The 12,028-nt window shown below is 41.9% G+C and overlaps 1 protein-coding gene across 3 annotated transcripts in view; it reads left to right on the top strand.

Moving 5' to 3' along the window:
- Positions 1-12,028, top strand: part of GRIK1 (glutamate ionotropic receptor kainate type subunit 1) — a 164,970-nt gene that overhangs the window by 139,772 nt on the left and 13,170 nt on the right. For all 3 annotated transcript variants that reach the window (XM_035315585.1, XM_035315583.1, XM_035315584.1), the window contains 2 exons: positions 3,057-3,274; positions 8,602-8,827. In XM_035315585.1, coding sequence (XP_035171476.1) covers positions 3,057-3,274; positions 8,602-8,827 — 444 coding nt within the window. The remainder of the gene's footprint in view (positions 1-3,056; positions 3,275-8,601; positions 8,828-12,028) is intronic.

The following is a 12,028-nucleotide window of genomic DNA, read 5'->3' as shown; positions in this document are numbered from 1 at the left end:
AGGCGGCTGCGAGAAGAAAGAGCCCTTCTGTTTTGCTTTTTTGTTTTATTGTCCTTCTGAGTGATCAGTGAAACACAGGCTGAGGTTTTACAGTATCAGGCAGGTGTGTGTACCTAACTGTGACTGCCGTGTGTGTGAAAGTGCCCCAGGATTTTGTGTTTCGATGTACTGCCTTTTTTTGGAGTTTACCATCATCCACAGCAAACTGTGGGATGCAGTGTCTGCTCGTTACCACTACCTTGGGTACATGACAGTCAGCCCCAACCAGACTCTGCTTGTCTTTCAAGAAGCCTAAAAACAAACGAGAGAAAGAAAGAAAGAAAAAACATTTGTAAGGCAACACAAATGTTTCCATGTACAAACTTGTGGTGCGTGTGACTGTAAGTGCATCATCATTAATGTGAAGAGCTTGAACATGAAGTGAATGGTTGTGAGACTCTGCATCTACTGTTACACTCTTTCTTGTTGACAGCAGCTGCTTGCTATGCTTGATTGGAAGCCACTTGTTATTAAATTTTAAAATGTGATGATCAGACTTTCTCTTTTCTACAGAGCGTGAGCAAAGTCTGGATCAGGATTGGCTGTCATGTCTGCCATAAAAAGGCACTAGAGAGACTTCAGCAAGTATTGTCCCTGACCCTCAGTCTTGCTAGCAACATTTCTATCTAGATGTTTTTTCCACTGTTTTTCCCCTTGAAAGTCTCAGACATATTATGCATACTCTGAAAGCATCCAAACAGGGCACATTCCATCAAACTCATTCAGAGAAACCACTGCTTTCAGAAGGGCAAGTTATCTGCCAGAGCCCCTCTCCAGCCAGATGGTGGGCAGAGCAGCAGCACCCAGTTCAGGAGAGCACTTGGGGTGAAGGGGGCACGAAGTGTATACTAATGCTCTTTGCTGCAGTCAGGGCCCCCAGAAAGGTGGACACTGAAATAATCACGGGACTGATCAAAAGAGATGCCGGGCTGATTGGTTCATCCGGGAGCAGAGTATGCTCAGCACCTCCCAAAACAAAATCACACTGCATAATTAATAGGCCAGGGAATCTTGAGCTTAATTGAACTGAATGTGTTTTGCTGCTTTTCCACAAACAACGTTTTGGTAGGGTAAATCACAGGAGGTTTGGCATCTCACCCCACAGATTCAGCATACAGGGCTTCTCCGCCTACCCGCTTGTGCTGCCATATGGCTGCACATGGTGGCAGATTTTGTGGTTGCTTGTTAGGATCTCTGCAAGGAAGCTGGCTATTATATGTCTGGCATTATATGCATCTGGCATCTACATGGCATTATATGTCTGTACACATTGGAGCTAGGTGTTGCATCAGGGCCCAAGTGCAGAATTTGCACGTGAGTAGCTGCATAAACTTTAAAAAAAATAAACTTTCAGGATAACCTGGATCAGCTATCCCAGAAGCCAGCCTTTGCAGGTCAACCCTGGCTTAGAAGTAAAGACACACCTTTCCTGAAAGCAGCAAAAAGAAAAAGATTTCACAGTATTTAAAAAAAAAAAAAAATCTTATCTGAAAAGCAAAGAAAGTACAGCAGACCACAAACATAAACCCAGATAGAGCTACAGCTTTAGAAATGGGTAGATTTGGCCTCAAATTTTAAGTGAGAGCTTTTGCTTTTAGACTGCTGGCCTAATTTGAAATCTGTGAAGCACCAGGGCTGTACGGGCAGAGCATCTGCTCTTGCAGTTTGGCAATTCTGTCAGCCTACTGAAACCCTAGGGCTATGCTCAGCATTGACCTTTAAGAGACATGTCTACTTGTTTACAAAGCTGAGTTAAATCTGTTTGCTAGCTGTTTGGAAAGTTGTTTCGCTTTCAGTCTTTGCCCCAGAAGTCACATTCAGAGCTTTAGCAAAGTCTGAAAATATTCTCTGTAACCTGCTTAAATTTCTTACAGAAATCATCTAATAGTTGTGGAGAGATAACATATTATCAGCATGTTTTTCCAGTCATAGAAGTGTTCGTTACATCAAACACTGGAGTAATTTCTTAAGTCCATCCTTCATCAGCAAAATAATTATGCCAATGCTTAACCTTGAAGTCAAAAGTATTTATGTGGATGTCTAAGTGAACCACATCCCAAATCCCACCATAACAAGCTAAGTTCAATGGAGAGCCCTCCAGAAACAAACAAACAAACAAATAAATAAATAAATAAAAATAATAATATTTAAAAAAAAAAAAAAAAAAAAAAAACAGCATAAAATTTACATGAGAATGTTTGGAAATACGAGTACATATGTTGCTTACATTTGGTTTAAGCTGCTAAGAAGCCATTTAAGTGCACTCAATACCCAATCTGTGAACATGCTCATCTGTGAGATTTTTATGACTATGGCAGATCACTTTGGTACTTGTTGGTGTGACATGCAGGTAGATCTGCTAAAACTTTTTTCAGCAATAATTAGTGTTAAATACACTGTCCAAGACTTTGCATTGCCCTGTACATCCAAAGGGTAGTTCCATTCACCCTCTGAATTTTAAAACATAAATCACATGTTTGTAGCAAGACGTGTTCTGCATTTTGAGCTCAGGTTCACACAGGCTTATGAATTCACTGGAACCATACTGATTGCCCTGTTTCTATTTAGGTATGTGGATAGGAGGAACACCAGACATCTTTCTCTTGCAAGGCATTTTTCCTAGACAGCTTATAAGCAGAACAGCTTTCTGCTAAAGACCTCAAGTTGAAAATATCAGTTGCAGTATACTGGCAAAGAGGAATTCAGGAAGCAGATAAAAAATACTAATACAACTTGTTAGGGATGTAAGAGGTTAATGGCCCATTGCACATTAGCTCAGAGAGGTAATGGGGTTTAGACCCAAGGATAATTCCATTTGTCGTGTATCATGGCATACATCCCCTTCACAGTGTGTTATCATTATAAATGCTAGATGTGCATCTGTGAGATTACTGTTTAAATCATTTTATTGTATTATGGCTCATAAAAGCATTCTGTGCCTAAAAATAGTCTTTCGTATCAGGAAAGGTATCTCTAAGCATCATTTTAATATGATTGTTTTGATAATATTGTAACAGGATCAGAGCTGATGCCCAAAGCTCTTTCCACCAGAATAGTTGGAGGAATATGGTGGTTTTTCACCTTAATCATAATCTCATCTTATACTGCCAACCTGGCTGCCTTCCTGACAGTAGAGAGGATGGAATCCCCAATTGATTCAGCTGACGATCTGGCAAAGCAAACCAAGATAGAGTACGGGGCTGTTAGAGATGGATCCACAATGACCTTCTTTAAGGTAAGATGACATCACCCAGCTCTGAGTGGTCAGACCGACTTGTAGCCTAATAGTGGCCTTTTCTGTGAGGGGCAAACCCACACCTGTGATGGGAGAATCTGGAGGGAACCAGGACACAGTCCTGGGGACATTATCCCCTGGGTTGTTTCTCAAGGCAGGACCTCAGTGCTTGGCTAAGATCAATTCCGAAGGTCACGTATGAACTGGAAAAATACTGCAGGTAGTCAAAATGCAAGCTGGTTTGTCCCTTTCTTAAAATGTTTCATGGTCAACATGTATAACATTAATATGCAGGCCGCGTATGCACATAAACACATCATAAGTAAAAGGTCATTTTATGTGGCTAATTGCTTTATAGATAAATGTGTTTTTTTTTTTTTTTTTCTTCTCACTATTAGTATTAATTACATACAAAATGGGTTAATCTCATAAAATGTCAGCATAAAAGCCAACAAGCTATAAATATAGGATATATGCACAAAAATCCTGTGACAATTAGAATTAATTAGCAGCTTCATCGGTAGTCTCAGCAGGGAAGTTAAGCACTGAATGAATTGGTATCATGCTTTTCACTGTAACATCTCAGTGATGTTTGTAGACAGTCAAATATGTGGTGCCTTTGAGGATGAGACACCCCGGTGAAGAAACATGTGGGACAAAATAACACTCGTGTCTGCCTGAGAAGCCTCAGCCCCTGAGCTGAGAGCCCTCTCCCCTTGTACTCCAGCTTGCATCTCCCTGCCCTGCTTTAACTGCAACCCCTCATGTTCCTTCTTGAGGCAAAGTGAGTGGAGGTGATTGTCCCGCTCTATGCTGCGCTGGTGCGGCCTCACCTCGAGTACTGTGTGCAGTTCTGGGCACCACAGTATAAAAAGGACATGAAACTGTTGGAGAGTGTCCAGAGGAAGGCTACGAAGATGGTGAAAGGCCTGGAGGGGAAGACGTACGAAGAATGGCTGAGGTCACTGGGCCTGTTCAGCCTGGAGAAGAGGAGGCTGAGAGGAGACCTCATCACAGTCTACAACTTCCTCGTAAGGGGGTGTCGAGAGACAGGAGACCTTTTCTCCATTAACACCAGTGACAGGACCTGCGGGAACGGGGTTAAGCTGAGGCAGGGGAAATTTAGGCTTGACATCAGGAGGGGGTTCTTCACAGAGAGGGTGGTTGCACACTGGAACAGGCTCCCCAGGGAAGTTGTCACTGCACCGAGCCTGTCTGAATTTAAGAAGAGATTGGACTGTGCACTTAGTCACATGGTCTGAACTTTTGGGTAGACCTGTGCGGTGTCAAGAGTTGGACTTGATGATCCTTAAGGGTCCCTTCCAACTCAGGATATTCTATGATTCTATGATTCTATTTCCACACGCACAAAAGGGATCTTGGCTACAGTATTTGGGTCATCTCTCAAAACTAGCAGTGTTCACCGAGGCCATTTCAATTATGTAGTAGAGCGGATGGTAGGCTATCCCTGATGGAGCTGTCAGGGGTGAACCCCTCCTGTAATGGCTCTCCGTGCTGAGCAGAAATGTTCTGTGCTGAAAGAAATGCACAAAATACAGTACTTTTCAGAGCCTCATTACAGTCAGTTCTTGAAAGAATGAGCTGACATTTCTGTTAAGATATGCTGGGAAAGCCATCTTGAGACATTCCTGGAAAATACATAAGGCATGGACAGGACCCCAGTAAAGAATGCAAGGCAGCAGGAAGCAGCCTGTGGAGTGCTCACTTGGTCTAAGAGCTCCTCACTGCCCAAACACATCCAACATCATTGCTATTCTGAAGTCAGATTCAGCACGAGAGAGAGAAATCTTCAAAACCTGTTGCTTCCATGATCTTTCAGTGGAAATAAATTGTAATTTCACTACAAGAAGTTCAAAACAAATTTCTAGAGCTTTTTCCAGCTCTACACTGTTGTGTTGTGTTTTTTGTTGTTGTTGTTTGTTTGTTGTTGTTGTTTTTTCACAGTTAATCCTTATGAGTAAAATTTGTAGGCTTAAACGAATGCAAACCTCTTAAATTTATTAACATTTCAGACAAGGTGATTAAATATTTATAGGTAATACATGCTAGCTTATTTGTATCTGAAATATGTGTGTATGCAAACACAAGTGAAAGGACACTGGCTTTTTTACAGAATGGAGATGGATAAGCTAGCAGAGTGAAGGTGACATACTGAAAGATGCATGGAAAATACAGTTTAACACACTTGTAAACTGGTGACACACTTGTAAACACACAATGCTATATAAAAATATTGTTATTTTTATTACAGAAGCCTTTCAAGACCCTCACAATACTGTGATTTCCTTACACTGGCCAAAACTTCAAAAGTATCACAGTGTGGATCTTTGTACAATAAATACAAGAAATACTTAGGTATGCAACAGGATGACTATGTGCCCTGCAAGGGCATGACTTTGCCTCACTTGTCCTGTAAAATAATGCACATACTTCTGGAGCTGAGCAAGCACACACAGACAGCAGTGAGAGACCTGGGAAAATGTAAAACCCAATATTCAGAATGAGGAAATGGCAGGAGTAAGGGTTTCTGTGGGAAAGGGAAATGAAGAAGCAGTGCCACCAGGTTAATGGCAGCAAAGATGTCCTGTAGAAGTGGAGTGCTTCCTATATGGCAAGATTTGACTCATCCACGAGCTTCACGTAGTATTTAAGGCATGCCAAGAGAAACAACAGACCCCTTCAGAACAACACTTTTTTTTTAAAACAGAAGCATTACATGTTGTGTCTGTGCCTCACCACAGAAGAGAGAAAAAGGACGCAGTGCCTGACATGTAGTACATGAAAATGCAAAGACCAGATGGGGCTGATATTCAAGTCTGCACATGACACACAGATAGAAAAGGGATTTCTGAAAGCATCAAGTGATCCAGGCACAAAGTAAACTCTGAAGAACTTTGGTCTAAGACTTTCTGCTTGAAGTGGCAGAGGCAAGCCCCTACAATATGATTTTACACAGTGTGTTTACTGGATGGGATGCAGGTTAGGAACCACGTGAGAGAAGCAAGGTATTTCCATGGCTTTTCTGAAAACTCTGCTTGTGATTATGCAAACTCACATGGTTCTTTTTATGTACTCTTGCATATAATGGAGATACAAACAGCTGTGGTTTTCCACTAATTCTAAATGCCTTACGCTAGTATCCCTGTTGTGAACAGTCTCCCCAGAAAACCTCTTTCTAGAGAGGCAATATTTTCAAGAAAGTTTCTGTGGTGGCTATGCCTTCTAACCAAGTAGTAGTAGGAATGAAAACAAAACCAACTGAAATTACTTCTGGAAGACAGGAGTCCTGTCTTTGAAGGAGTCCCGGAGTCAGCTTCCTCCCTGTGTGCAAATCCTGGAGCCACTGGTCTGACAAACCTGACAGTAGCAGAGGAAAATACCCTGAAAACAGGGCATGGAGAGCTAAGGAGCACCCCAGAGAGGTGATGGGGCTCTAGGCAGACAAAACAGTGAGAACTCAGGCATCATTTGCCATGTGTGTGAATGTCCAAATTTAGGCAAAATCTAAATGGAGGCAAGATGTTTTGTACCCGCAAATCACAACAAGAACATATTTCTCCAGAGTGCTGTCCTGATCTGTTTCCACATGTCTATATATCTTCCATTGCTTTCTTGCACCTCTGTGATAATAGATCTTAATCTCGCATTGCAAGTCTTGCCAGCTCCTACCTGCTGATGTGCAGGCATGTTTCCACTGAAATCAATGAGAATCCAAAGGCCAGAGTACAGCATATGATATATCCTGGGAAAAAAAAAAAAAAAAAAAAAAAGTTGGTAAGTTGAGAAGCTGAGATTTTTCTTTCAAGCTCATCTGAATAAGGAATACATCTTTCCAGTAAATTCAATATTGGATTCAATCTACTGCATAAATATATCATCGATTTCAAAAAGTGTTCCCAGCTGAGCAGTACAAATGCCTTCTTCTTGTAAAGGGCCACTTAATTATATTCAAAGTTTAGTAGCATCCAGTGGCTTAAAAAACTTGGGTGAAATTTAGGTGAAATTCACAGGTATTGAATTCACAGGAAAAGCGAGTTAACATTTAAAGCTCAGAGAACCAGAAAATCAGCTTCTCACAGGAATCCCCCAGACACCTGTGTATAATGAGCACTTAGGGTCTCCACACAGTGAGCCTAAAATCAGCTCTGATGGCTACAAACCAGAGACATGGCCCATGAAGGAGGGGAGGATATGCTGCCCCAGAACTGGGAGAGTGTAAGTGTGTAGGGGCTCGTATGTACATCTCAAAGCTGGTTTGTGGGTGGTTAGCTCGTGCTAGGTTGTGGCACAGTGTAGTGCAGCAGCAGTTGGCTCTGCCTTCTTGAGACAAAGAGTGTCTGATGGTCCAACTGCCTGTAGGCCTAATGTGCTATTTCATCCAAAAGTGGCACTGTGTGCTCAGCAGTTTTGGACAGCACACAGGGGAAGAGGGAGGCTTAATCATGTTAGCACTAGCTTGAAGGTTTTTGGGTTGTAGATAGAACATCTTGAGGGCAGCAGGCACAGTGCCCCCGAGAAGTCCCTAAGCAAGTTCAGTTTGTCTTTCCATCCCATCCAACAGCCCTTCCCTGCAGGGTGCTCCCACAGCACAGGGAGAGGAGTGGAGAAAGGGATGCACAGCAGTGCGTGGAGGTGGCTGGGGCTGTTGGCCTCGGTCTTCCCTCAGCTGGGTATTGACACAGGCCACATGCACGCTCCTGCTGAGGCCAGTGAAAAAAAATCCTCCTAAACTTCAGTAGGAGAAGGATTAGGTCCTTAAGTCTGATTGCAGTGGGAAGCTGAAAGCAGAAGTTTACTTAGAAGTCACTTAGGGTTTGTTTCTCAAGCTTTATCCTTGAAGTACATGATTTCTAGGCAAATGATATCAATACAAAAGAGCCAGTACTTTATTCATCATCAGGCTTTTGGAACAGTGCATTTGCCCTGACAGGCAGAAACACTGTTTCTGAGTGCAACAGTATCCAGCTGCACTAATTTAGCTGGGTTATGTGTAGTCATTTGCTGTAATCCATGTAACAGCATTAGCCCAAAAAACTTCAAAGCACTTCACAGTTGTGCCAGTAATGAAGTTCCTGGCACTGCAAAGGAAGAAAAAAAAAAAAAAAAAAAAAAAAAAAAAAAGAGGGAGAGATTTCTCAGCATAAAACACAGCAAGAGAAAAAGGCTGGGGGAAGGAAAACCATTCTACAAATTCCCTTTCATTCAAGATATGCTATTGGCATCATTCACAACAAAAGGCGAAGGAAAATTTTACAAGTGTAATTTGGGTGCTGGTGTGATTCTATGTCCCCATTTTCCCTCCTTAGAAATCCAAGATATCCACATATGAGAAGATGTGGGCATTCATGAGCAGCAGGCAGCAGACAGCGCTGGTGAAGAACAACGACGAGGGAATCCAGCGTGTGCTCACAACAGACTACGCGCTGCTGATGGAGTCAACCAGCATCGAGTACGTGACCCAGAGAAACTGCAACCTCACCCAGATTGGGGGGCTTATCGACTCAAAAGGCTACGGCGTGGGAACCCCTATCGGTAAGATGCTTTCCAGCATAGGTGCTGTGGAGCACACCCATCAATGTCCTATTCAGCTGCATTGATGGCCATCTGAATGATGCCCTAGTGCCTTAGAAAATTTTCTCAGCAAAAGAGACCCCAGGAGCTTCCTTTAAGGCAAAAGACCTCCTCTTGCCTCCACTTGTCTGCAAGCAGACTCTGCAGGCAGGAGAGAACATAGCAGGCTACATCTGCAGAGCAAAGTTAAGTAGCCTGCTTGCCTTCTGGAGCATCCCACATGTAACAAATAGGGTGTTCCTTTGCTGCTCGAGGTCCAAGTTGTTCTACTGAATTTCAGCTTACTTGGAGAAGTCAGGTAGTGTCTCTGGGAAAATGGTAGTGGGCAGAATAAATGTTATGTCCAACATACACATCTGCGGGAAAGCTATGTGATGAGAGACTGAGTTCTGTTCCATTTTGTGAATCAATATATGAGTACAATGAAAAGGAATTGAAAAGTTCTGCATCTGCATCAGGGACTGCATTGTTTCAAACTAAGCAGAGATTCTCAGTCTCTGGGAATTCTTTCCAGCAGATGTTTTCTAGCATATCCAGTGTCCTTTTCAAGAATTTTCCAACTGTAGAGAATTAGAGTGTCAAGTTAGTATTTTGTTTTGTTTTGTTTTTAGATATTTTTTTTGTATTTTTTGTTGTTGTTGTTTTTATTTTACTCTGGGTTCTTGTGAATAATTGGTACTATGCAGACAGATCTTTTTCTTGTATGATATACCTCTCCATATTGCTCATATATACATTTACCATTCCACACTGCTAATAGCTATGCAATTCTATTGGCTTCAGGGGAATTTACTATGTTATACAGGTATTACAGGTGAAGTATTTGGTCCATCAGTTGCTTGGCAGATCAGATATAAATAAAAGAGGAAAAACACCACTGCACTTTGAAATGTTGTTCTTTATGCTGCTGGGCACCTCAGATTATCATACAGATAATATTTTAAGTATATTCTTCCACACTGTCTGTGTGAGAACAGCCTTTCTCCCTGAGGAAAATAGTACAAAAGCTAAAATATCCCCAAATAAAGACAAATGCATGGCAAGAGTTTCATTGCAGATATAAAGCTGCCATACTTTAAACCAACAACAATGACAGAATAATTGGAACAGATGGTAATCCTCAGAGAGAGTGCATCCATTGGAAATACAGCTGTGAAATATATTTATAAGATGTTTCTTGTATGATAAATGTGCCTTGATTTTTTTTCTTAAGGAAAAGCAGCAAAAAATCGGGGCAATAGATACCTCCAAGCACTTTGGAATAATGCAGTATCATCAGGCATTTTAAAATTTTAAAAAGTTAATTTCATAGACAAATGAAGCTGTGGAAACCTTTCTGCTACTCACATAGACCCCAAAGCCTCCGTTGTTCTCTCATAGCATTCAAAAGTATTGCACTGCAGAAGCTGTATGGAAAACAAGACTTGTCTGTGATCCTTAACACCAAAGTTTCAGCAGGTCTGAGTCTGCATTCGTTCCTTCAGGAGAATATGCAACCACGTGGCTATGGTTTGCAGCAGCCAAAGTACACCTTACACTACAAAATTTCCAGTGAATGAGCTGAATACCATCAACACTTGGTTCCCAAGGAAACAATTCATCTATGAATCCACAGGGAATTTCACTTTATTTATCACAGCAACCTCTGCAAGTAATATATATATATATATTCTGTCTTCCTTCTCCATTTTGCTGATGTAGGATGATCAGGATTCAGGTGTAGCAACAAAAATCTCCATTTATATATATTACTGAGCACATGGGTCACAGGGAGGAGGGTTTTTTTTTAGATCCTTGGCAAAGAACATTACTGATGAAAAATCTGCAGTGATGGTTGATAGTGAGCGTGCTGCAGCCTAGAAGCATGGCTGTACCAGAGGCACCTCTAAGCAAAAGCTGTGCAAAATGTCACCCTGGGAGGAATCCGGCTGAAGAAAGCAATGCTGTTATAGGTATCAGGACAGGTATTACTTCCAGCATCACTGCCAGTGCTGATGCAAGTAATTCTAACACTAAAGCTATTACCAGTTACTTGGGAGACTGCTAAGGAAGTAGATGGATGTATTTCTTGGCCTGAGAGGTAGGTTGTTAATAGCTCAGTGGCCATAAATGATGTGCTGAATATTCAAAGAGGTGTTGAGATGGATTTGTGTGCAGTTTTAGTGCTCACTGATAAAACACCACCAATCCAGCACTTCAGGCACACTTGACAAACTTTAAAAGCACGCATAGAAATATAGATGTACCTGTTACCCTCAAGATGAATTGTGATAATCCTGCTGGCAACAAAAACATCACAAGGAAGAATGAACATCCCCACAAATCCTGCACCGTGACTCAGGATGCTTCACTTTGCCTAACAGCTCTGTCCTTTCAGTCAAGGGAAAATAGATGAGTCCTACAATATAACAAACTCCAGCCGTCAGGGCGACAAACCACTCCTAAGGTAGAAATAATTCTGCTTTTCCTTCTGGGAGGAGTTCCTGTTTTCAGTGGTAATAATTCACTTCTCTGTGTTAAAAACATTTTTTGAAGGTGTTTCTGTTTTGTTTTCTGTTGTGCTTATTTTTGGTTCTTTAATGGCATACATAGAAGTCAACCATTCTTACAGCCAGTATATTTTCCTTACAAAGCTGGCTACCCAAAGCAGTGGCTGCTGAGTGCTGGCTTCCCAGATGGACTTTGTATAATCTGACACGTCTCTTGGCATCTGTGGTCACAGCATGTCCTATTGTTGGCAGTAGGATACACTGAAAAATAGCTGAGTGTTGGCGCAACAACTGAGGAGCTGCCATGTTTTTCACATTGACTCTCCTCAGACAATGCTGCAGGCTAGGGGAAATGGAAGGAGAGACAGAGGCTTGTATTCATGGTACAATTATTGTTAATAGTGTCCTGCACAGCAGTGTAGCAAAGGTGAAGCTGAGACCAAATCTCCAAGGCCATTTAGGTGCATGAAGACACAAAAGTGGTGCCTTGTGAGATTTTCCACACTTTCCACAAATGTCCGCATCCATATGCACCCTGCTATCACTGAAACCCTGGCAAGCCTTCTGCCTTAAAGTTTGTTTATCTTGATCAGATCAAGAATTGCAACTGCTTCAATTTGCACCTCAATTTGACGCCCTGTGAAATTCCAGCTAAAAGGAGCAGTCCTATTAA

This window comes from Oxyura jamaicensis, chromosome 1 (assembly GCF_011077185.1).
Source record: "Oxyura jamaicensis isolate SHBP4307 breed ruddy duck chromosome 1, BPBGC_Ojam_1.0, whole genome shotgun sequence".
In the NCBI taxonomy this organism is placed as follows: Eukaryota; Metazoa; Chordata; class Aves; order Anseriformes; family Anatidae; genus Oxyura; species Oxyura jamaicensis.
This window is presented reverse-complemented; position numbering and strand designations above follow the sequence as displayed.